Raw genomic sequence first — 25,780 nt, forward strand, 5'->3', positions numbered from 1 at the left:
TCTTTCCCCTCCCCCCCTCTCTCTTTTTCTACCACCCCCCCTTCCCCGGCACTCTTTTTTTCCCTTCTTATCGTAAAACATACATTCGCAGAGTTATCGCCACTTGTAAGGTGTAGACAGACCATCCCGGGGCTACTACATCATCTACTGGTACCCCAAGGGGCGTGGTCACCACGTCGGGGGCAACAAACCAACACCCAAACACACTGCTACGTACTATTATTATTTTTACTACTACTACTTCTATTACTGTCACTATTACTACTACTACTACTAACTACCACTATTGTTACTACTACTACTACTACTACTACTACTACTACTACTACTACTACTACTACTACTACTACTACTACTACTAATACTGCTGCTGCTGCTGGCCCTCAAAACTCATAAAATAAAAAAAATGCAAAAACTATAATTTAATAATAATAATAAATATAATAACAATATAATACACGTAGTAATAACATTAAACATACCAATGCATGACATTTATATACATTAAACTTAACAATGCATGACATTTATATAGCGCATTTCTACAATTTACAATCCAAGCACGCTTTAAAGGACACATTAAAAGCCTATAATAATGGCTTGACAATACATGTAGCAATTATGCACAAGGGCATACAAGTGACACACATATGTATCAATGTATAGGTATATGAATACATTAATTTATTGCAGTAACATAATATGTGTACAGAAACAATTCAAGTAAATAGTTTTAGAAATATGGATCAAATAAAATACGGTTAACAATCCCAAGAAATAAAGGATACTGTTACAACATAAAATAGTGTATAATTAAATGCATCAGCACAGTGATCTAGTAGTCTCTCGCTTTCTCTCTCTCTCTCACTGATGTGTTGCACCAATTTACGGATTTGTTGAGTCACATGTTCTTACAATGTGTGGATTTATAGGTCAAAGGCCTTTAAAATCAATAAAATCTCTCATTCTCGTTTTCACTCTCATGCAGCTGTAGCAGTAAAATATAGATGTTATACGGGGATAGAATTGTGTAAATGAACAGTTTCAACTTTTTCTTGAATAAATTCAAAGACGTTCTGGCGTAACTTGCTCCTGCCATATAATTTATTACGTCTGGTAGGTTCTATTGAAATAGTTTTTGTCTTAGATTGATCTAAGCTGCCTCATAGGTATATAGATACCACTTGAAATTTAGTGCGGTGCAAGCCTGTTGACAGATTTAAAACACAAAAGATAGACCTTGCAAATAATGCGTGGTTTGTCTTTAGATAACCGATGTAGATCTCTCAGGATTGGGGACACATGATTTCTACTTCTTTCTGGCAGCATGGTTTTGGACAATTTGAAGTCGAATCAAAAGATTATTTTGAAGTTATGGAAGTAAAGAATTACAAAAATCTTATCTTGAGAGTACGAATGATATTACTAGTGTTTTGGTTATATTTTTGTTGAGGTACTTTCACATGCTTCCAGCTTTCACCTGTGCGTACTGGAAAACACATATAAAATATGCATAAAACTTCACCTGCAGGTACTGGAAAGCATATATGCAATAACCCCCCCCCCCTAAATTATCTGAAACCAGCTCAAGCATGACTGAAACTAAACAGTTGAGACCCAACTTAATCTACGGTGTGGGGAAAGCAATTATTCAAACATCAAAGGTCTCGGGCATTATAAATCATACAGTACTGAAAACCGATGATGGACCAATTGCTGGCATCTCCCCATTTTCCCTGGAGATCACTTGTGATAAAAAAAAGAGTAAAAAATAAAAAATTAGACACACAACAAACTGGAATAAAAAAAACCCCAACAACTGACAACTGTCATGGAATTTAGTGCTCGATGAAAAACCACACAAAAAGTTAAAAAGGCATCATTACAATATTTTGTCTTATCTGTTGAGCTGTAAATAAAACAGAGACCATAATTAATTAATATTAAACACACACATAAAAAAAAAAAAAAAGTGAAAAATGATCAGACCCACCTCCCCCTCATAATCTTAAGTTTCAGGTCCTCTATCATATCATCTACAACTCTTTTTCTCTCTATACACATCAGATGACAGTAAGCCTGCATTAGAAACCAAAGTGGGCCTTCAGAGCTGCAGAATAGATATACATTTATATGGATTCTGGTCACGATTCACTCCCCCCCCCTCCCCCGCCATTTATAACTGATTCATGAAGGGAGAAAATGCTTAAACTGCTGTAATTCAGTTATGTTGCAGAGTGTCACAAAAACACTCCCAGTAAACAAGCATAAGCTATGAGCTTGTGAAGCACAGGCTAACTATCATCCGATGGAATATATATATATATGCAAGTTCGTGTAATATAATCCTGCCTAATACATTCATCAGGTACAACATAGCCCATAAAAAAACCAACAATGATGCTCCATTTGAGAAGCTTTTGTATCACAACGTGTTGGTGTAAGGAGAGTACTATCCTAGGGGTGGGCAAACTGATCTACATCATGTGTACTTTTGACACCTGTGACATAAAAGCAACACGTCTTCAGGCATACTTTGACCACTCGAATCAATATTAAAAAATCACAATGCTTCATTTCAAAAGACCAGGGCAACAGTATATTTAAAAAAAAAAAAAAAAAAAAAAAGTAAACAACCCAAACTAACGCCAATTTTTTTCACATTTCAACAGTAACAGTTGCAAACTGAATATAAGTCCAAAATCAGTTAATATATAATACTTCTAAGAAAAACAGGGGTAAGTTCATGTGCATCAAAAACGTAAATTTAAAAAGCGCATGTTTTGAGCCAATGTTGTATTTCGCTTGGTAAACTAGCACCATGACATGATGCAAGTGGGTTTTCCAAGTGATCCTTTCAGATAAGGTAAAACGAGGGTATTATTTTTTTTAGTAGAGGGTTTTACGGCGCTCGCAACTGCATAAGGTCATATGAGCGCAAAGGGGTAGGTGTCAACGAAGAAGTCCTTACAAGGAATCAGACTTATTCTGCTCACCTCTCAAGCTTCAACAGTACAAGGCCTGCTTAGATAAAGCTTGGACATACACAGTTTGCCACTGTTATCATTGATATCATAGTCATGAGGTGTCACAGTAATGTGTTAAGGAGACTGAATATGAAATTTCCATTCACTTTCTCAGTTGTAACCAAAGCAAAGTTTAGGCATACAGCATAGTTACTGACTCCATGATGTAAATGTTTAACACCCTTATCAACCACATTTAGGTTATTTTCGAGACAGGGTGGTTCCACCACCTAACCTATCAGGGGCAACCCGGGCTGATAGGGATGCAGTATTTCAGCAAAAAGACAGATATCAGACACCAAAAAAAAAAACAGACTTCCCTACATGGGAGTACAACACATCTTGACTTTAGTGCACACCTGTTCTGTGAAAAGCCTAACCATTGCTATTACACCACAGATTCCTGGTGATTCCATAACAGAACAGACACTCAGAGGAACTGAAACTGAGTTGAGCAATGCTTGCTTGAAACTTGACTCCCTGGAAGAACTGAAACTTACACTATTTACTCAAACACTTAAAAAACCTGAAACAAGATTCAAGCAGCACAACAGAATTAAGCCTTTCCATGAACACAAGACAAAGAATAATAAAATAAATGATTAAAAAATAAACCCAACAAACTTCCAGCCGTACAGTCAAACATGGTCTAACGACCACTAGTACACACAATAATCACCTGTACAAATGACCACTCCCCCCCCCCTGTGTTTGTCTATACATAATGACACTGCCCAAGAGGACTGCTTCTTGTCTAAGACGACTATTTTGCTCCAAGACTGTGAGACTGGATGGTTGTCTTGAGCAGGTTCCTCTGTACTTTTGATCATGTTTTAAAAAAAATGAAGTGCCAATTTGACAAGGACAGCCAAGGAGAGACAGATCTCTACTCAAAAAAATGTGTCCTATAGTTATATTTTTAGATCTTCTTAAATAGACTCACCACTCAGCTGCATCCTGTTCTTTACCAGATCAAGTGGCTGGACAAAGATAGTAGCAGCCATGCTGAGGAGGAAACAAAACAATTAGAGAAATTCATTTTTCTCTCAGAACTTCAAGACAGTTATTGGGAGTTTTCCACAATAAAGTTGGTATTCAGCAAAGCATTGAATACAGTATTTTGTTCAGTTTGACTCAGAATACATACAATTCTAAAGAAGTATGGTGTATTTGGAGATGGTGACGCACTACTAAGGTTGTCCCTTCATAGGACACCAGGTGAACACAGCCCTCCCCCCCCCCCCATACCACACATAGGACTGGTTCCAATACACTTACGAAGCAAGACACTGTATAAAAGTTAATCATATAACGAGGACTGTATGCTTTAGTGTTTGATACAGAATTTATAATAAAGGAGTCACAATAAAGACTCAACGTAACTTGAAAAACTAAAGTATCCATCAAAGTAACAGTGTCTCTAGAAATTGTTCCTTAGTAGGTGTTGCCCAACTGCACCAAACTCACGAACAATAGTTTCCTCCAATAGGTTTTGACAAATTAAGACAGCAACAACTGAGCCTCCTATGAATGACGTTTCAACTTTAACATCAAAAGGGTCATTTCAGTAAAACAAACCCAAGTAACTAACAATATCAGTATCAAAAATGATTCCCTTGAGCTGTCTGGAAAAACATCTCTCTTAAAAAAAATATATCATGAAGTATGATCTCATGTATCTATAGCATGCTTTTTAAACCCTGTTTATGAGTGAACTACTAATCATGAATTGAATAGGCCTTGATGTTCCTTGGACAAGGAGCCCCATAAAGGTAAAAATCCTTGTTTTTGTTTTTTTCAACAACTTGTCTCATCTCTTTTACTGATTGACAGAGTTGACAAACTGAATTTTACTTTTGCATGTAACCAATCTCTTCAACTTGCTGTCACTATCAGCCTGTGATGTCAGTCAACCCTGCCGTGACAGTTGAGCTAAAACAGATCGTGTCTGAACAGTGAGAGCTTCCAAGTAAAAGTAGACTGGTGGACATTTCATAAAGGCAAAGGTCATGCCTCAGTTTTAGCAGAGGTGTTTCTATTAGATAAAGACAAAGTGCCTCAATATATTGTATTATTGTTGGAATGACGAGTGAATGAGAGAAAAGAGATTACATAACAAATGTCCAAATGCACACAGCTCACTGACACAGCCACATAGAGCATCTAAGGAGCCTCTTTAGAATGTCAAGATACAATACATAGTGCAACTCTCCCTGCCCTCTGCAATAAAAACACATGAAGCTACAGCGAGCACCTAGCACATCTCTGTGATTGGCCAAAATATAGATGATGTATTTCTGCCATCTATTATGGTCGTCTTCTGGGGCTTCTCACCACAGACCGTAAATACAGTATTTATAATTATTGGATCTCACCGTGGCGGGCCCACTTTACCGCTTTGCGCACGATAAACTATGCCCCTAGGTTTCATAACTGACAGATTTGGTTGCGTGTGTGTGCGCGTGCGCTTGTGTGTGTGTGTTTGAGTGCGCACTCGCTTGGCACGGCTGTAACTTAAAATCCCACTGAAATGGGTACTTTAGTTGGTGACCGAGTCCCGGTCTCACCTCCCGCGCGAAGGTAACAAATCAGTGTCAGTTGGCCACTCCCGCGCTTAACAACTGTGACGATAGCAATGCCTGCCGCCGTGCCTGCGTAACTCGGTTCTGGTAATTTTTGTACCACTTTCCCTCAATATTTCTCCCGATCTGATAAACCTAGAAACCTGTTTAACATCTCATTGTAAAGGTAATCTTAAGACTAACAAGACGATCCCACTTTCACTCCGGAAACCTCACTGTTGTTATAGCATTTACGCATTTTGCAGAACAAGTGTTTTGTTAATCTAAAGTTGCATTTTAAATTATATTCCATTTCGGAGTTTATTATCTCAAAAGCCAAACTCAGATTCTCACTCAGATTTCTGAGTTTCACTTGAGACAGCAATACTTGAACTGTGTGAGCAAGTGTTATTTGTGGGAAGTCAATGTGTGGTTTTATATGATTTTTTAAAAAAAGGTACCCCCTCTCCTATGATCGTTTCATTTCTCTTCTTAAATATCGTGTCATTTTTCCAACATTTCTCTTATCAATATTTTGGGAATATTTTAGCCCAGTTAAGAAATAGAGAAACATACAGAGGATTCCCATTTTCAAAAGCTGAACGAACTTTGAAGAACTTGTGGTGGCAGAACACAGTCAGTCAAGCAGAAGGCACAGAAAAGGCGACCGCTGGCGTATTGTAAATTTGCGTTGGACATGTCACATTCTCTTGGCCTTTGGTGTTAGAATTACAATGGACTCACGGTCAGTACATTAAAAAACCATCTGCAAAGCTTGCGTGGACAAGATAAGACATATATGGAGTTGTGGGGAGGAACTAAATGGGGAGATAAGACATTTAGAAGGTTGCGTAGTATTTTCTGACTCTACTCTAAAGAGGAGAGAATTAATTTTCAAAAACAACTGACGGAGAAAGAAGACACGTTATTCTGAGTTAGAGCACAGACCCCTTAGCCCTAGGGCTGGCCCTATCTGTTCTCATTTACACACCGTACTTGACTCACACAACATCACACCACAGGAATATCACAGCCACTCTTTCATTGGCAACCACTACCTCAAATACATCATGAGTCGCATTTATAAAGACCTCACTGCATTTATTGTAAAAGAAACAGTAGAAAACACCCACGACCAAAACATGATTGACACCGCTTACACTCTCAGAGAAAAATTCAATAAAATAAACAATGCATTTAGGGACGTTCACATCCACATCTCACAAGGCCAACCAGTGCCAAAAGACAGACTACCACATATTGACACAAGCATCAAAACTTACATGTCATTAAGCAGGAGACACTTTAGAGAAAAAGTACTTTTCCCAAACACCACATTCTAAAAAAAACACTGCATGCCGTGGATACAAACATATATGGGTTTGATTTGGCTTTACATGGGGAACAGGGTGGTGAATGTATCCATGCTTCTGTAGCAAATCTAGAGAGAAGAGGAGCTGGAACACGCAATATGGAACAGCAGCTGAAAGTTGTAATGCAATCTCAGCACCCCATGTCAAATCCAGAACTACAGTCCAATGTGCCTCCGACAAAGAAAAAAAGGTGATACTGCAGTCAACTTTTCACTCCTCCAAAACCATGGACTTCCCACAAAAACAACAAAGTGAGTTTTGATATTTGACTATTTCTGGTGTATTTTATGTGAATTTGAAGAACTGTTTAAGTTTTTTAAACTTGGAATTTCGATTTAAAAATCTATACCCCCAAAGTGCAACGGTAAAATATGAGGCATTTTTGGAACGCTATATATAGGCCTATTTATTGTTATTTCATACAATTATGTAACAATTTTGCATCTTTCTCAGTTAGCGCAGAAGTTTCCTCTTGCTCCAAATGGGTAAAATAAAATGACGACAAAGTCGCCGATTGGTGTATTTTGTGAGTTTAATTGTCCTAAAAATGAACTGAACAATGCTGTCAGTGGGACAATGGGAATTCCCCTGACCACGAGTTCATAACCCTGTGACCAGGGTCAGATTACAAGATGTGGCGCGCTGGCTGCCTGCAAACTAAAATACCACTTCCTAACAGCCATGGACAGTGTGTGTGTGTGTGTGTGTCTGTGTGTACAACTTTGAGGAGAAGGTAAATTTACGGAACGAGAATTGCTGAGATTGTATAATATAAAAGACTATTTCATAACACAAATCAATAGCCCACAAAAAAAACCCCAAAGACGGCTAGACCTAGTCAACAGTTACTGGTGAGGGACTAGAGTCTTAGGGGAAGCCGCGGAAGACAACAAAAATAAATGATGGAAAAACATAATCTATATATATATATGAGGCATCGTGGTGAAATCAGGCATTCGTCAAAATAATGAAATCGAAAAAACTGGCATTTTTCTGTCGTTTCACAATTTTTATCAAAATTTTGTTTTTTGTGACTCAGCACCTTTAAGGTCCATTTAAAACCACATTTCTGTTTGGATTTTACTGAAAAATATTGATTTAAGGCACAGAAATGTTAATTCGCTGTTTGTAATCTCAAGCTCAGGAAGTCACCAAATTTGGTGGCCATTTTCTCGCTAATTTTACTTCTGAAACCAAGCTACTCCCACCTTCTTCAATTACAAATATATCTCGACTTCTATTCATGATAGATGAGTACTCTTTTCACTGAAAGCAAGGCAAATGAACAAGCTGTAAGATGATACCAATTACTCCACATGTCCAAAAATTGATGAGCGCCTGATTCCACCGTGTCTTGACATAATTTGGGCCAATCACAGAGGTGTGCTAGGTGCTCCCTGTAGTTTCATAGATCTATAGTCTCTATAGTTGTTTTTTTCCTGAGCGTCCGGAGAAATAGAGTTCAGTATATATTTTCCAGAGTGTTCGGAGAAATAGAGCTGGCCAACTTTTGTCGGACTTGAGTCCAAATGGCCACCTATCTCGGGTGAGAATAGGGCAGGCAAGCCTTTTGGCTATTCTCATCCGGTGTGCGTTCACCGTGAGTGATAGGCCAACCAGAGTATCGCTCACCCTGAACAAACGTTCCAGCACTCTTGTGTCGAAAGCATGCACTTTTGTCTCTGGGCAGTGAGAGAGAAAGAGAGAGAGGAGCAGCGCGAGAACTTCCGGGCAAAAACAAAATGGCGACCCACGTAGTTCGGCTCGATTCGAAAAGTGAAAATAGCCGTAGCATCTTTGTAGACAACCAAATTAATGTACTTTTGTGCTATAACGTCATTTTTTTCCTCGTTGTTTTTGTCAATTTAATCGTCCACACCGATAGACAGTAGGCTAGCTATTCAGAAAGAGAGAAAGGGAGAGAGAGTGGGTAAACAACGAATGGTCCAGCCGGCAGCCGGTCCCACATCCTGCTCAGTAGCGTAGAAAGTGAGCCATTTTTAAAATTACTTGAGAGGCGAAAAATGTTTTTACATTATAATTATTAGGCCGGCTCTATTTCTCCGAACGTTCGGGATAAACTTGCTCTCTATTTCTCCGAACGGTTTCCGTTCTCGAAATTTGTTGATAATTTATAATAAGCGAATGGAGTGGCCCGTGCGTGTGTGTGTGAGTGTGTGTGTGTTGTGTGTGTGAGTGAGTGTGTCGGTGTGAGTGTATGTGTCGGTGTGTGTAAGGTGTGAACGGGCGGGGGGATTTTTTTTAAACATTCATGGATTTCAGTTTTTGCTGGGTGACTAAATGCCAAATAGGTTACTGCCAAAGTCAAGCAGTCTTGTTTTCTCGCAGTACCTTTTGAAGGTATTTTCAAATGAAGTATAGTCGGGGAATGTAGCCCCAACCACAACTGAAGTATCTGAATATTCAGACATTTAAAAATCTCTAGCTCTAGAAATTGAATTCGAATTCGATGCAAGAAAAATGCTTCTTCCCAGTCCTCTCAGAAAGGCAGAATGAAAGGATGACGCTTAAATCTCACAAATAACCCAAAAATCTCGAGATCGGAAACCGTTCGGAGAAATAGAGTTCAATTTTATTTTCCCGAACGTTCGGAGAAATAGTCACTTCGTTATTATTATTCGTTCCCAACCACTTCTATTTGTTTTTTTTACAATAAATAATCTGCCGCCGACTTGTTATAGATGGAGTCAGGGAAACATTAACAACTCACGGCATCCCCCCGACCCAAGCTCTCCGGCTGGAGGCAGAGAGACCTCTTTCTTCCCGCGACATCCAAAAGGGTACATAGACATAGAGGCCAGAGGGTGGCGGATAAAAGGAAAGTTCCCAACCACATGCAGTAAGCCATCAAGGGCCTGGTGGTTTTATCGGCCTGCGAGAGGTCAGGGGGGAGTCCTCGCCTCATGCCCACACCGGAGCGGGAGCTAAATTCTCACCAGGAGGGCGGGGGTGAGAATAGTGAATAGGGAGACATGGGACATGGGCATGGGCATGGGCATGGGACTGTGTCGGTGATTCTCACGGGGCCGGTCTTGTTTCCGGGTGAGAATAGCCGACATTGGCAGTCTCACCCGGGATGAGAGGTCAATCGTATTTTTATTCTCATTCGGGGTGAGAGAATCTTGTTTAGATTTCTAGTTAAAGTCCCAGAAGCTAAAGAAGGCCTGAGACTGAGTAGATCTCTAGGGTTAATAAAGCGAAGGACAAGGCTAAGTTCAAGTGCTATTAGGTAGGAGACCGGCGTTATGCAATACAAGTACAATAAATACAATAATGCAAAGAAGAAGATTAAGCCATTTATAAGTCTGAAGTCCAAAATATACATAAAACCCTTACCCTGCAGTTCCGCCGAAGAGAAACTTAATTCCCTTCCCAATTTGTTTGGGAGAATCATTCGTGGACGCAGACATCTTTGAAGATTGCAACCTTTACCTTGACCTTGTTATGGTTTCGTTAAATAGCATAAGCCTACGAATGATGAATTTGAGTTTTTAAAGATCTAGATTGTCCTGGTTTGTCCCAGGACTGCAAGCTACATTGTCGAAGCCCAATTATTCTTAACAGGAAATATTAGAGTACAAAGTCGTATGAGAGCATATTAATCGACAAGAGAGAAATCACTAATATTTTTAACAGTTCATTTGCTAAAATAGTTCCATTACTTTAACTTACAGCATTAACGCAATCTCTATGATATGGAAAAAAAAAGTTTATTTGGCAAAATTTGTGCTCCGTGAGGCTGTAAAACTAGCATCGGCGGCCGGTCAAAGATACGAACGACGAACAAAATCGAACGTAAACAACAAGAGGTCTTGAAGAGGAGCACGCTGCTTGGCTTGGCTGCCTCTGCTTTGCTTGTGACCAACCTGTTGTTTGTTAGTCGAACTCTGTTGTGTCTTTAACTTAACCACACCCTTATTTATGGCCTATGACTAGATGAGTAGACTTCTTTGCAAATTTTGAAATTGAATTGGTGTATAGAATCTAGATTCTAGATCTAGAACAAGTTGTATGTGGTGTAGAATTTAGATCTATAGATCTATAGATCTAGATATCTAGATCTAGATTCTAGATATCTAGATCTAGAAGATCTAGATCTAGATCTAGATCTAAATTCTAGAAGAAATTACGCTACTCACTGCAACACCACTGCGCGGGATATGGGACTGGCCGCCGGCCAAACCATTCGTTGTTTACACACTTAGAATCTAATGGTGGCAGGCCTCTCTGCTCTCAATATGGTTGGCGCTCTGTGGAAATTGCCTTCCCGTTCCTATTGTCAACCTGAAGATTGTGTGTTTTAAAAAAAAAATATTATTAAATTTTGCCAGGAGGGGGGCAAGCTGAAACCCCCCACTAACTTACTAGGGAGACAAGCCCCCTCGTACCCACCATCAATCAGGGGGGCAAGCTCCCCTGAAACCCCCCCGCTGTTATGGCTAGTGCGCATTAACACACAAGAAGTAAACACGGTGCGTCCACCAAAGTTCAATCCGGCCAAAATAAATTTTGAATACAAAAAAAGCGAAAAAATATTACTGGCTAATAATAATATATGTGCTAGATCTAGTGTTCACTACTTACCCTATCCATTTTATATGAATAGCCACTTTTGTCCTTAACAATCACTTGTTTCTTATGTAAACAGAGGGGAAGGCAATTTCCTAAGAGCCCCATATGGTTCAAGGAACAGCGAGCGAGTAGGAACGTAACGAGACACGAGCACAAGAATTCTTGCAGGGCGGTAGTAAGGGTTGTAAATTATTCAGATCAAATAAGCGTGGACGTTAAATCGTGTTAACTAGATCTGGATCTAGAATCTAGTTTAATAATTCGATCTAGATCTAGATTTGGCTGCCTTTATTCTCTCCCCGGGTATCTAGATTAGTTTACCAGGAGATTGACAAGGTGTTAGAAATATCCTGCCCTTTTGTGTTGTGGGTGACAGCGTAGGCCAATGAGAGAATTTTTTTTAAAAAAGGATCATTCTTTGAAACTTTATACAATTATCTCCGGCATGGGCAGGACTTGTTGATAAAGATGAACATGAGCATTTTTCTGATTTTTTTTCACATGTGGTCCTCTCTTTGTTGTTGGCAAAGGGACCTCATCATACTTTAAACTTATCATGTGCCATCTGCGGTAGACATCAGCGGTCATGGTTCTCAATTCATTCCATTGCTCTGATGCCCTTAAAAAAGCTGCGCTACCCTGATCTTTCTCCATTAACCATCTGTAGGTTCTAGTAGGTTGTCAAGGGCCAACCCCAGGGCTGTCCATTATTACAAATTTGGCTGAATTGTTAAGATTTCTATTCAATTTTACAGAAATGTGTACTACCACTGATTCTGATTTTCTTTAAATTTCGGCTACCCCAACCCACTGCCAACCTTCCTGGTGTATAGGCTTATAGAAGCTATAGGGGAGAAAAACTACCAGACCTGGACAGTCTACTCCTCTAAGTCACGTGCAGTTGTCTTACTTTAATATTCTTTGCATTGAGCCCTTGTCGCTGCTCAGTAACTTTTTGCTCTTTGAAAAACATTTTAGACTTCAGATGTGCTAGAGTCAGGAGTACTTAGGCAAACATTAGGTTGACAAGGTGTAATATCCCACACCCTTTTTTTCGAGTTGTGAGTGACAGACTTGTAGGCCAATGAGAGAAACAAAATCATTTCATGACTTTCCTTACAAGACCTTTTAAATTGGTGCATTTTGCATTTATAGGTTGTTTTTTATCAAATTTCTGAATTCGAAAATAGTTTCTTTTTTGTGAATTTTATGTCAAACAAATTCCTTTTGAATGAATTATATCTATATCTGTTCCAAATTACAACATTCTAGATCTAGTTCAAATTTTGTGCGAGATATTTAGAAATTCCTCCTTTTCCCGTCACTGGAGCTTTATTGGAGTAGTGGCTAGTGAATCGCTTTCAGGAAGAAATGCCGACCCTAATGAGTGTTTGTGTAATGCCGTAACGTAACGACAGGGGAGATTGAAAGCTGTGGAGAAGCGACATGTGCAACTATAGTACTATGCGTGACGCCAGAGAATAGCCATCGATCTATTCAGGGCAATGCCTGAAAATAGCCACTTGCTTGTTTCTGTGGGGCATTTGTCATCAGATGTTGTTATTTCCTAGATGTTTAGACTTGTTTAATAAAATCTGTTTGCCTTTGCTTATAATAATTATGAGATTACAAAGGGGCCTACTTCCATCCAAAATATTTTCAAAAGTGAGAATTTTTCATTTTCTTTGTTTTTTGTTTATTTCAGAAGTTCTTGTCTTGTGTGAAGGTGTCCTGAAAGGTAACGATGCCGGGATCAGAGCTTGTTTTAGTTATTGGCAGCGGAGGTAGAGAACATGCTCTTGCCTTGAAGCTGTCACAGTCTCAGAATGTCTCTAAAGTTTTTGTGGCTCCAGGGAATGCAGGAACGGCTGGTGTGGACAAAGTAACCAATGTTGGTGAGTGTTTAGAATAGAAGTATAGTCAAAAGTGGTTGTCTTTGACCTGTGGACATTTTGAACAGTGTCATTATGATTATTGATTGTATGTGTATACTAAAAACACAAGGGGGGGGGGGGAGTGGTGGTATGTGACTGTACATGAAGTGATTGTTTTGGACAGGGGGTCACTGGAGCAGGTTTGAGCGTCAATAATCAGCGAATATCTTGAAAACAGTTTGTATAATAATGTGCATTTTTATCAGTTTACATGATGAGATGAAGTGAGCGTGACATTTTTTTATTATGAACATAGTATACAAGTGATTTTATTTTTTTTAAACTCCACCAATACTGGCTTTTTTTGCTTTGCTGTTCCTAATGACATGAGAATTTTTTGCTTTGCTGTTCCTAATGACATGAGAGACAGATGTTTCAAGGATTTAAAAAAAAATTACTGTGCCTTTGCAGTTTGTAATTGGTCCATTAAATATCAGGCTATGTTTCAGAACTAAATAAGAACATCAAAGCAAAAAAAAGAAATTAGTTATCTGGTTATTTAATTTTCTAAATTGTTTTTGAAAAAAATTGGGGTAAAAATTGTGCAATTCAGAGGCTTTTTTCATAAAATATAAAACAGATTTAGGCGAAAAAGCCAAACAAAACTTTATGGCAAAACGATAGACTAGACTTGTTATATTTTCCTAAACCAGGACAATGTGACAAGAGGTCTGAATAACTGATTTTTAAAAAAAATTTAACTTTTTGTTTAATGATGAGGTAGTTGGCAGAACATTGGCATCCTTGAGTTCATCTCCAAAAGTGAATGTTATTTAGTTAACATCACTTGTTTGGTACTTGTTTTAGATAAATTTCGCTTTCTTCGTTTGAACTGTGTAATGTAATGAAAATATGCTTATACAATTCTTTTCATTTTGCACGAAGTCTTACAGGAACTTGCTTCTTATTCTCTTTCTAGGTCTGGATTTGAAGGATTTTGAAAAAATTTCCAGCTGGATCAAAGAGAATGGTGTCACCTTTGTGATGGTAGGACCAGAAGACCCACTGGCTGCTGGTATAGTGGATTTTCTTAGTGAAAGAGGTACGCTGCACTTGTTTAGAAGAAGTAGTTCAGAAGCTTTTTGAGATTTTTGCTTACCAGGAGTTCATGCATTAGATGAAGAACTGTCAAAATAGATCTGATTTAATTTTGGTCATTTTCAGATTTAGTACCAAAAAGGGGCCCCGGTGTAATTTGTTTACCCCCTCAGAGATAAAGAGTTATTTTTTCTTTTTTGCTTCATAGTTCAGCATCCAAGTGTTCTGCTTACACCCCTCTGTACTCTGTTCAAAAGGTGCTATTGTTTTAATGAACATTGCAGTTACTTGTCGTTGTAGGTCAACACTGGTAGGTCTTCTTTTTTTTCCCCTCTCTCTCTTTCTCTGTCATCTGTCTGCTTTGCTTTTTCCTTTCTCTAATTGATCAATATTATGTTGGGGCTCCTTTCTTTTTTTCAAACAAACAGTTTTGCAATAGTCGAAGTGTAAGTGTGAGATGTGCATCAGGATCCCTTATTCTTCATAAAATGTAAAAAAAATGTTTCCTTCCTTTTTTGCACCTAAGGTATCCAGTGTTTTGGGCCAACAGCTGCCGCTGCCCAGATTGAGTCCAGTAAAGACTTTGCCAAAAAGTTCATGATTCGACATAGCATTCCAACAGCAAAATTTGAAAGTTTCACTGATGCTGACAAAGCTTGCAAGTTCATCAATGAGTAAGTTTTTGCTTCTGTCTGGTTTTTGAGCACAACTCATTTTGATGAAGACCATAGCAGAGATGCCAACCAGTACGATTTTACGTATTTTAGTACGATTTTGGCCGAAAATACGTGAATACGACTTTTCATGAAAAAATACGCATCCTGGAATGCGAAAACTACGAGATTCAGCTTGGGCGAGTAAACTTAATTATCTCAGGTCCCATCTTTTCTCAAAATAGTATCAGTATCGCAGACCTGGAATATTTGAAAACCAAGTCTGATGTGGTCAGTAAGTTCATTTTTGCCGGTTGCGACGTGATATTATATTCGTTCATCTTTTCCCCGTCTGGAGAGAATGTTTCACTTTCACGCGAAAAGGCAGCTATGGCGGTAGGCAGAAGCGTATGCGACACCGAGGCTCGATCGGGAAAATCAAGATCTACTTTCGCTTTCGTTACCACCAAGAAGTTTGCCAGCAGTTGTCTGATAACGCAACATTTGTGGCATGCAGGTTGTGCAGTATAAACACAATGTGGCCGTTCAAATAAAATGTAATAAATACTATGACTCGTCGCTGTGCTGTCACTTGTGGAAAAAAAAGAAAAGAAAATACAAGCGTCGTCCGATTTTTAGATTGTCTGGCTCGCCATCGTGACCGGTCACTGACCCTGTGCGCATTTGCGTCATAAATAAATGTGGCATCGTAGTGAGTAAACACCGTCTTTGGTGGGAGTAACGGCGTTGCGAAGTATAGGACTACGGATTAGGGGAGTAGATTATTGATTTTTTTGGGGTTTAAGATACTATCGGGGGTTTAAGGCAACACCAGAGGACAAAAATTTGGAAGCACTTTTCAGAATTTTGATTAGAGCTTTCTGCAAAGCGCGCGTTGGTGCAGGCCGTGTGCGGAATTGGGACCCCTCATACTTTGCAAGTCTGTGTTATTGAAATAAAGTGTTCGCGTTTGATTGGATGGGTGATAGTATATTATACCTACTTGGATTGGTGATAGTAAATTATACCTACAGTGTATGTTGTAGCTTTCTGTTCAAGACTGGCAGATTTTCAGTGTCACTGCATCTTGCCCTACCACAGTTGTTACAATTCTCACAGTGCATGAGCCATTCAAGTTATTGCTTTTCTCTGAGTTTGAGCAATAATTTGAGTCTGTCAGTTCATAATATGAATCATGACACCCAGACTGGTTCTTGATAGTCGAAATTCTTGTTCTAAGCCCTTCCGAACTCTCAAAGCAGGATTTATTTTTTATATAATAATGAGAGGAAAATATTATATAATAGACTGAAATATTTAAGTCGAACAAGACCCTAGTACAACATTGAACACTGACATGTTGTTGACTGGATACATGTACAGTCGAACCTGTGTAAGACGGAGTCGCAAGGGAGCCAGAAAAAAATTCCGTCTTAGACAGGGGAATTTAGGTGGAGATGGAGGTTGGGGGGGGTTCAAAGGCCCAGCCGGTGAGATCAAGGATCGCTTGTCTGATCGGCAAGCAGTGGTCAAAACTTCACACCTCTCAATTGCTATCCTGCCTGATAATGACATGTGTCAGCCTTACTTATCCAATTACCACCAGTGCTTGCCTTTCATAGGACCACTGTTTGACCTATTAAATACAGAAACGTATGAACATCTCCCTTGCCTCCATCCTTAGCCCCACCCGCCAATGCCAATGCCACCCCTTACTGCCATCATTGTAGCAACGATTTTCGGAACTCTTTTCTCGGCTGGCCGTATGATCAGGGCGGCAGGCATTGGTCAATCTAATTTCACACCTCTGGCTTCTGGACCAAGGAAAGTTTCCGTAGTGGCTCGCTACTCGAGCACTCTCACGGGCAGTCGTGAGATTTCACACCCACACTACACTGAACATCTGCATCGCTCAGGGCTCACATGATGGGGTAGCCTGAGAAAGCCTTGGGCGAGGCTAACAAAATAAAGCTTTAGTTCTGGTATCCTCGGCCTAGGGTAGCATCTACCCCCAAATTGCACCCATTCTGCCTTTCCTCGCCCAGTCGCATGACCATAGCGTTAGTTTAGAGCCAGCGGAACTAAACTTGCGAGTTTTGTTTCAAATCGGGGCTGAGCGGGCAAAGCATTTTCCGTCTTAGACAGGTGAAATCCTCAGAAGGGAGCGGATTTTTCTTTCCGTTTCCGTGTTGGGCAGGTTTCCGTTTTATACAGGTAATTAAAGAGGAATATATCAAGGGGGGAGCGGGGAAATTCCGTTAAGACAGGTTTCCGTTTTATACAGGTTTCCGTTAAGGCAGGTTCGACTGTATATTGTACGCGTGTGTGCTCCCTTTTTCGAGCTGGTGAGCTAGTAATTTTTTTTGCTGGACACCCTGGACATTTTACTATTTCTGGTTGGGCGACCATCAATGATTTATTTATAGAGGCACCAGCCATCCATGTCCAGGTGTTGTTTTAGCCTACTGGTTTGTCGGTCTGTCGTGGGGAATACACATTTTCACCTGAAAATACACATTTTCATATTTCCCAATACTCATTTCAGTTTTCTGTGGTTGGCATCTCTGCCATAGGCAACTGAGCAATTCTGAGACTTTTATATTTTGGTCCTTCCATTGATCCTGTGGTGTGAGGCAGAGTCGCTACGGAGTAAAAAAACATGCATGAGATTTCTGGTTTGACTGGGGGATGATGGGTGTGGATTTCTAAGGATTTGTGAAAATGCTTGATTGGTCAGAAATAATAAAAAAGATAATTAAAAGTGCTTTGCTTTTGACTTGATAAAATATGAAAAAATGAATAACTAATTATTTAATAGGCTTTCTGCAGAGTATGCCTTGTGGAAATTGGACAATGCTGTGAAAGAATTTAGATTTTATTTTCATGGTTATCGAAAGAAATATCTGTGTATTGATGTTTACTTGATAATCCCAGAGTTCATTCATTGAACATGTTCTCGTTTTGGCATTATCTTACTCAAGATTTTATTTTCGTCTTATTGTTTTTTATTTATGCAGTGCTGATTTCAATGCGCTGGTAGTGAAGGCCAGTGGGTTGGCTGCTGGGAAAGGCGTTGTGGTGGCGTCGTCACGACAAGAGGCAAGTGAAGCAGCACGGGAAATGCTGACTGACAAGAAGTTTGGAGGAGCCGGAGATGTGGTTGTTGTAGAAGAACTGTTGGAAGGGCCAGAAGTCTCGGTGAGTCAAAGGCTGGTTTCTTGAAAAATCTTTCAAGAACGTGTCTGTTTATCCCCTAGCTCTTTGTGGTTTAGAATTATTGATTGACTCTTAATAATATGTAGTTTTAAAGACAAAAATTGCCCTTTGAATGTGATTATTTAGTGCCTTTTAAAAAACTGACCAGAGCCATTCTGACTTCACTTTTGTAATGCGGAGTATAAAATCTCAGTTATACAGGCTTCCATATGTTTGAAGTCTAGCTCAGTAGCAGCTTTGAATAAACTTAAATATTGTTCAAATGTGAGTGTTACAAAGGCTTCGAAGAGATACATTTTTATGAGGAGAACAGAAATGGAGCAGAAAGATTACATTGTGTAAAATTCAAATTTTGCACTTCTCAATAGGATTTCCTTACTTGATTCTCAAGGGGTGTAAAGGGGGCTCTCGTGGCCTAGAGGTTAAGGTGTTGGCCTCTCATTCAAAGGTCCCGGGTTCGAATCCGGGTAGCGACCGAAAAATTTTCTTCTCTAAAATTGTCTCCATTCACCTCCTTTCCTGCTCTCTAGCAATGTTCTGTTGTCTGCTTTCAATTCCACTTTCTGCTCCCACCCCCTCCACTCCTTTGCCCCCTCCTCTGGGCTCCTGACTCTTTCTGCAGCCTTTCTACTGCTACTGACTCCTTGGCTCCTCCTTACTGCTGTCTTTCTGCCACACCCCTGATCTTCTGGTGGGAAAGATCTACACCTAGCCTTCTCGGACAAGGGCGAAAAATCTCGGAAGGCTCGTGTGCAAGTTGCGCACGTTAAAGATCCCTTGGTGGTCTAAAATCGATAAGAGTAGGCTTCGGCCGCCACCCGGGCAAAATTCAAAATTTCCTACCAACTGAAAATATTAGGTGTGTCCCGCGCGCTCATATGACCTATGCAGTTGCGAGCGCGGTAAAACACTTTACAAAAACAAAACAAACAAAAGGGGTTTAATCAGAGTTTTTTCTATCATGTCTGCCTGAGTTCAAAACACAACTGACGCTATTCCTGGAGCCATTGAACATTTTTTGGTGAGGTTTTTCGCTATTTCTCCTTTCAACTCATTGGTTGATGTTCAGCCTTAGACTTACAGACCGTTTTTATTGTCTGCTTTGTCTTGTGGTTCAGGTTCTGGCATTTAGTGATGGTCACAACGTCAGCCTGATGCCGCCTGCACAGGATCACAAAAGGCTTGAGGACAAGGATGAGGGCCCCAACACTGGTGGTATGGGTGCAGTGTGTCCTTACCCGGAGGTGAGTGAGATACGATTAGATTAGGTCTTCACTGTGTTGTACAAACACTGACTTATTGTGTCTACATTTTTGTCTCAGGTGAGGAAAGATTATTACTTAAATGTCCAAACACTGGCTTATTTCATACTGGGTATTTTTCACTCTTGGCGACACTATTTTGAGAATTCAAAATATTCATGAAAATCAAAGAGCAAAGTGCGAAATAAAATAGCTTGGGGAAAAAAAGTCCCTGGTGTACAGTACATATCTTTGTCTTAGGTGAGGAAAGATTATTAGGCCCTCAATTCATGATTTAAACTTTTGCATAGTTAAAATTTTGCTTCAGCTTATATTAGGTTTTGAATTTATTGACTATGGACCTGCGAAGGCTTAGATAAAAATAAAGTCTTCACATTATTGTATAGAATTTTGTGTTGGGTAAGGTAAGAATAGGTATTGACTTTGTACAGATTTCCAGACTTTTATTTAGGATGATGCACATTGTGTTATCCCAAAGCACTGACAAATGACATTTCTTACACACAGTATCTGAAATCTTCAGAAATAGGCACAAGAATACGGTTTTGAAGTATAATTTGTCAATGTATTTTGGAAAACAATTGTTTTGTAATTTAGCCATGTTTATATATTTTTTTGTCAGCTGTCGGAAAGTGACCAGGAGAATATCAAGAAGAATGTAATCGAGAGGACAGTGCGAGGTCTTGCTGAAGAGGGTATCAAATATGTTGGTAAGTTACAAGTTTCCAGTGTTTATCTGAATACATCCTCACTACCACACACATACACACACACACACTCACCCACCCCATAATCGTTCAGTTGACCCCGGTGAAAAATTGTTTTAGCTCCTGTTGTAAGATGAGCACATAAATGATGTAGTTTATCTCCTTATGCTGAAAAATGTACCTGTGAAAAACCCTGTTGTTATCAGGAAAAAGATGATGGAAAATAAGCTTGGAAAAAACTCTAGCTATCAGTTTGTAGTGTAGAAAAGGCCTGTGATGGATTCAAGTTATCTGCTGATGGTGAGAAATATTCCTGCTTCAGACAAGGGCTTTTTTCAAGTTTTATGTCAAATTTTACATACAGTCAAATCTGTGTAAGACGGCCACCCGTTGTCAAGGAGAAAAGTGTCCGTATAAGACAGGTGGCCGTCTTAGGCAGGACCGATCAAGATGAAGAAAACAAACGATTCCCATCTGAGGTTCCAATCGAAAGTAGCCGCAATGTTGTTGTTGTTTTTGTTGGTTTGTGTTTTGTTTGTTATTTTTATTTTGTTGCTGATTTTGCGCAAAGGTGACAATAAAACCAAATGTGTCAGACGAGGAAGACTGAGTGCCATGTTAAAACAAACACATGGGTCGCCACCACTCGGAGAACGAGCGATGCTTCTGTCACAAGTTCATGTTGACGTCCATTGTTTCTTTGTTACAAACTGTGTAAACAGTGACCTCTCATCTCACTTACGATTTGTGAATGAGTTCTGGGCGGGGCTTATGGGTTATGAGGGATCACACTCTTCCCTCGTCAACAGCTGAAAATTGGTTCCTATTGGTCAACATTGGGAGGGGCCTACGCAACATGATCGGTTGGGGGACTTTCTAACAATAACGACAGGGGAATGGATTATGACGGCTCCCCCACAATGTCAGGGGCCAGTGCATAATTTATGACAAAACATAATGGAGTCACTAAGGTGGCCGTCTAAGACAGGTGTTATTGCTTAGTGTGATAGGAGTTGTGCGTTAAAATATGGTGGCCGCCAGGGCAGGTTCTACTGTAATTTGGTCAAGTTGAAGAAGTCCATACTTTAAAAATATATTTAACAACAGATTAGGAGGATTTATTTTTTTTTAATATGATGAATGAAACTTTATGCTGTCATCACTGTTTGTTTTAGCTTTATTATTTTTCTTTTATTATTAATTAATTTTTTTTGTGGTGGTGGTTGTAGGATAATGCTGGCACAGTTCACTGTCTTTTTTTCCCCCCCTTATGTCTTGCATTTTTTAGCTCTAAATATGTACAATTAAAACAATACGATTCTCTTTGACCAACAGCAACCGCTGAAAAAAGCGGGGGTTTTTTCTTCCTCTTTGTTTCATTCCCCTACTAGATGTTAGTTATAGTTAACTAAACTATTCTATCTCTATTCAGCTGATTTTTATCTTTGGCTTATTTCCCTATAAGAACATAATGCATCTTGCCTTGCAGGCAGCCATATGCCAGTTTCTGGGATATGCCAGCTCAATTATACTGAAGAGTTTCTTTGCTTTTTGGTTGGCCTTTTTTTCTACTTTTAACAGCTAAGAAGTCGTTAAAGTGCACAAAGTTCAAATCATCATCTTTTGCCTTTTTCACCTCTGTATTGGGTATAGGTCTCCAAGAAAGGCTCTCCACCTGTCTGTGTTTTCTACATTCTTTTCCACCTCCAGCCCACTGTGTTCCGTATGCCTGAGATCTGCCTCTAGTTCTGGCTCCCTGGTGGATATCAGCCTTCCTATCTTTCTTCTCCCCTTGGGGTTTTCATCTCAGGCTTTGTCTTGTCATGCAAAGTTCAAATGCGATTGAAAACTGTTCATCTGTTCTGGAAAAATGGCGAGGTGCTCAGTCCCACCTGCCCAAGTATCAGAGGTGTGAAAGTCATAAGCAAAAATTTACCATCAACCATGGTTACATGAAGAGCTGAAGGAACCTTGTTTTTGGCATGCAGTTCAAACTGTTTACTTCTAGAAATATAATAAGCTCGGGTTCCTTCTCCTCAATATTTTAACAAGCTTTTGATATTTGGTCTTCTTAACTTCCTCAGGTGTATTGTATGCCGGGCTGATGCTCACCAAAGATGGACCAAAAGTGCTTGAGTTCAACTGCCGATTTGGTGACCCAGAAACGCAGGTGAAAGAATCTTTCCTTCCCTCTTATGGAGTACATTTCTGTTGACATAATGCTGAAGTATAATACCTATGATCACAGTGCCAAGTCCCTCTCTGAGACTGGGAGGAGGTAGGGAAATTGTGTGTCAGTGTGTCAGTGTCCTTGCTGGAAATTGGGAGAAGTGAGTTCCTCCCCCCCTCTAAATGATTTATGTTGCATTGCATCCGGATCTCCTTATTTCAATATTTTGTAATTGTGTTTTCTCTGTACGTCTTTATCCTTAATATGTTGTAAGTGTGGTAGAGAGTGGATTTAAGGAGGGGTGTGAAAGGATGTGTGTTTTTGTGTGTATGTGGGTATATTTTGTAAAATAGATACAGAATAGCAACACTGACAATTTCTTTCAATTATGAGTCAGGAAAGTAGATTGTCGAAAAAGGCATAAACCTAAAATTCAAAATTCTGGTCCAAAGCTTTGACTAATAAAACAACAGAACAAACTCTGAGCACTTTCTCCTTCACCCTGTACTGGTCACATTTGTTTTCATACAGATCATGTACATCTCCTGCCTTTTTGTTTTACAAGGAGAATTTTACCCCTCATAACATTTTTTGTTCTTACTGTTTACCTGTTGTATTTTGATAAAAATTGTTGTTGTTGTTGTTGTTATTGTTGTTTTTTATGCACTTAGTCCCATTATCCAAGTGAGAGCAATTACTAATTTTATTTTAGTGTATTTCTGTGGCCAAATTATGTGCTTATTTCTTATGGATTTTGACTCTACCCTTTTTTTTTTAATTGTAAGAATTTTTAAGACTCTTGGGATTATTACAAATACACACATTTGACTGTCAATCCTTTTAACTTTTGATTAATTTTTTACATTTTTTGTTGGTCTATGTCTGCTTGTATTGAGTGCTCTTGAACACTGTTGAAGTTTTAGAAAATCTTAGGTTTTCAGAAAAATTGAACAAAAATATTCCCTGTCTTTAATCCTCCAGTCCATCATGCAACTCCTGACGTCTGACCTTCTGTGCACCATGAGAGCCTGTGTGGAGGGGAAGTTGCCTGAAGTAAAGCCGACCTTTGACACCTCGCGCTCTGCTGTTGGAGTGATGGTGGTCAGTGGAGGGTACCCTGGCTCCTACAAAAAAGGCCTCCAGATTTCAGGTAGGGCGGGGTCCTTACTTTTTTTTTTCCCTTTCCGAAAACCATGTTTTGATGGGGGGGAAAAAACTTATAGATTTCCATACAGATTTCTCAACTCTTTTTTACCTTTTCTTAAATAATAAAGGTTGTAAAGCGCATAGAGCATGCTCTTGAGCATGGATATGCACTATATAAATGCAATTATTATTATTATTAAATTTTCTAAACTGAGACATTGGTGATGAGTATTTAGGAATTGCAAGAGAAATTCGCTTTGTGCTGTGGTGTAACCAGTAGTGAATGCCAAGATTTTATGGTATTTCCATAGCGACCAAATAGCTGATCTGTGTGAAATGTTGTGAATTTTCCTTCCTTTTCAAGTCATGTGTTAGAAGTATGATTAGACAATGTAGGTGAATGAAGATTTTTTTTGTTTAAGTAGCTTCAAGCTCCACTTAACTCAGGTGAAATTTATGTCCCTAGCAAAATTGTGCCATTGATATTCTGTCATAAAGAAGTTTGCATGTAACCACGAATCATGATGGAATGCGAGCTAATTTATGCATTAATTTTAGCTTTCGAAATAAAAGACTTTAAAAAAACATATGAGGACATCATCATCATCATCAATGCCTTTCACCCCTGGCAGGGTATAGGCCACATACAAGCTCCTTCCATTTATCTCTGTCTTGAGCCATCCTTCCAAGCTCGTTCCAAGTGAGCTTCATTTCTCTCATGTCCCTTTCCACGCATCTCCTCCATGTTTCCCGTGGTCTACCCCTGCCTCGTGATCCTTGTGGGTTCCGCTGGGCTTTCTTAAGGTGTGTCCCATCCATCGCAAAGGGTCTTAACGTTCCACGAGCCGATCCGAAGAGACTTGGACTTGGATGATGGTGGAGACTTCTGCCCAGCAGCTTCCTTTCGGCTTTCACTGCCTTGCATCATAAACTCTCCATTTGGAGAAGATCCACGATCAGCCAAGCGGAGATAATGGTTTTTACTTGTACGTGTTTCTGTAACAGGTTCTTTTTACAAGAGAGGTTGTTAGCCTCATGACTCAACCCCCGATCTGGAGGCAGGATGACTCTGTTTCAGGAGTCACTACCTGGTTCGCCATTTAGTCGCCTCGTACGACACGCTAGCACCACGTCAGTCCTATTCTTCTCAATGCCGAGACTGCACGGCTGGCATATGAGGACAAACACATGTATTTCTAAAATATGAATCCTTTTCACTTTTCTTTCATCTGTTTTGTGTTATTTTAAATATACATGTTTGAGTGCTCATAATAAGTGTATAAGAACCAGACTTACGTTGTTTATTTGTGTTCAAAGGAAGTGGGAAACAAAGTGAATTGAGTTGTTGTTTTTTGTTGGCTTTTTCTACATCAGGTGTCTCTGAGGTGGAGCAGACGGGCTGCCACGTCATTCACAGCGGCACCAGTCTTAACTCCAGCGGTCAGCTCGCTACCAGCGGAGGCCGGGTGCTTTCTGTCATCGCCTTGGATCCTTCCCTGAGTGCCGCCAAAGAGCTTGCTACTAGTGGTGCCGCGAAGATTCAGTTTGACGGAGCCTTTCACAGGAAAGATATTGGAGCTAAGATCCTTCAAAGGTGATTAAGTGTGGTTTTGTTTTCATGTTCTGTTTATGAGATAGTGTGTCATTGTCATTAACGCTTTGATGTGACAGTAGAATTTTTACTTCGAAGCCTGAGAATTTAAAGTGACTTAACAACTGTATTTGGGAAAAGAAATGAATGTGCCATGGTCATATCCTTTTGATGACATCAATATTTTTTATAAAATGATTTTGATCTAATTGAAAAAATGAATGTTTTTCAAGACCATTTTTTTTGTCTGCGAATTGTTTTGTAATATTTCATTTCTAAATTTTCTTAAGTTGTACAAGTCTGTGTCACTGTGTAACAGTTTTCTTGTAGCATTGCATGTACTATGTCAATATCAGCTATGCGACATCTCCGAAAGTTTCATAGATTTTTAGGGTGTCCTGAGTAGTCTCTGTACTGTGACCATCAGTTGTAGCTGGAGTTAAATGAGATTATGAATAATGTTCATGTTGGCCTGAATTGTTCCCATCAGAAGTTTTATTTTCTTTGTAT

At 39.5% G+C, this 25,780-nt stretch overlaps 2 protein-coding genes across 2 annotated transcripts in view; one reads left to right on the forward strand and one right to left on the reverse strand.

The window, feature by feature from the left end:
* LOC101855846 (mitochondrial 2-oxoglutarate/malate carrier protein) overlaps nt 1-10,440 on the reverse strand; it is a 26,494-nt gene extending 16,054 nt beyond the window's left edge. Inside the window, exons 1-2 of the mRNA XM_005091158.3 lie at nt 10,318-10,440; nt 3,970-4,031 (exon numbers count right to left, since the gene is read on the reverse strand). Of these exons, the coding sequence (XP_005091215.1) occupies nt 3,970-4,031; nt 10,318-10,391 (136 nt within the window). The 5' untranslated portion in view covers nt 10,392-10,440. The remainder of the gene's footprint in view (nt 1-3,969; nt 4,032-10,317) is intronic.
* Nucleotides 10,441-10,796: 356 nt separating this feature from the next.
* LOC101860947 (trifunctional purine biosynthetic protein adenosine-3) overlaps nt 10,797-25,780 on the forward strand; it is a 41,068-nt gene continuing 26,084 nt past the window's right edge. The window contains exons 1-10 of the mRNA XM_035973219.1: nt 10,797-10,856; nt 13,259-13,448; nt 14,407-14,529; nt 15,052-15,199; nt 18,196-18,376; nt 19,513-19,638; nt 20,279-20,366; nt 22,448-22,533; nt 23,515-23,683; nt 25,054-25,273. Of these exons, the coding sequence (XP_035829112.1) occupies nt 13,298-13,448; nt 14,407-14,529; nt 15,052-15,199; nt 18,196-18,376; nt 19,513-19,638; nt 20,279-20,366; nt 22,448-22,533; nt 23,515-23,683; nt 25,054-25,273 (1,292 nt within the window). The 5' untranslated portion in view covers nt 10,797-10,856; nt 13,259-13,297. The remainder of the gene's footprint in view (nt 10,857-13,258; nt 13,449-14,406; nt 14,530-15,051; nt 15,200-18,195; nt 18,377-19,512; nt 19,639-20,278; nt 20,367-22,447; nt 22,534-23,514; nt 23,684-25,053; nt 25,274-25,780) is intronic.

Source organism: Aplysia californica, unplaced genomic scaffold (genome assembly GCF_000002075.1).
Source record: "Aplysia californica isolate F4 #8 unplaced genomic scaffold, AplCal3.0 scaffold00026, whole genome shotgun sequence".
Taxonomy (NCBI): Eukaryota; Metazoa; Mollusca; class Gastropoda; order Aplysiida; family Aplysiidae; genus Aplysia; species Aplysia californica.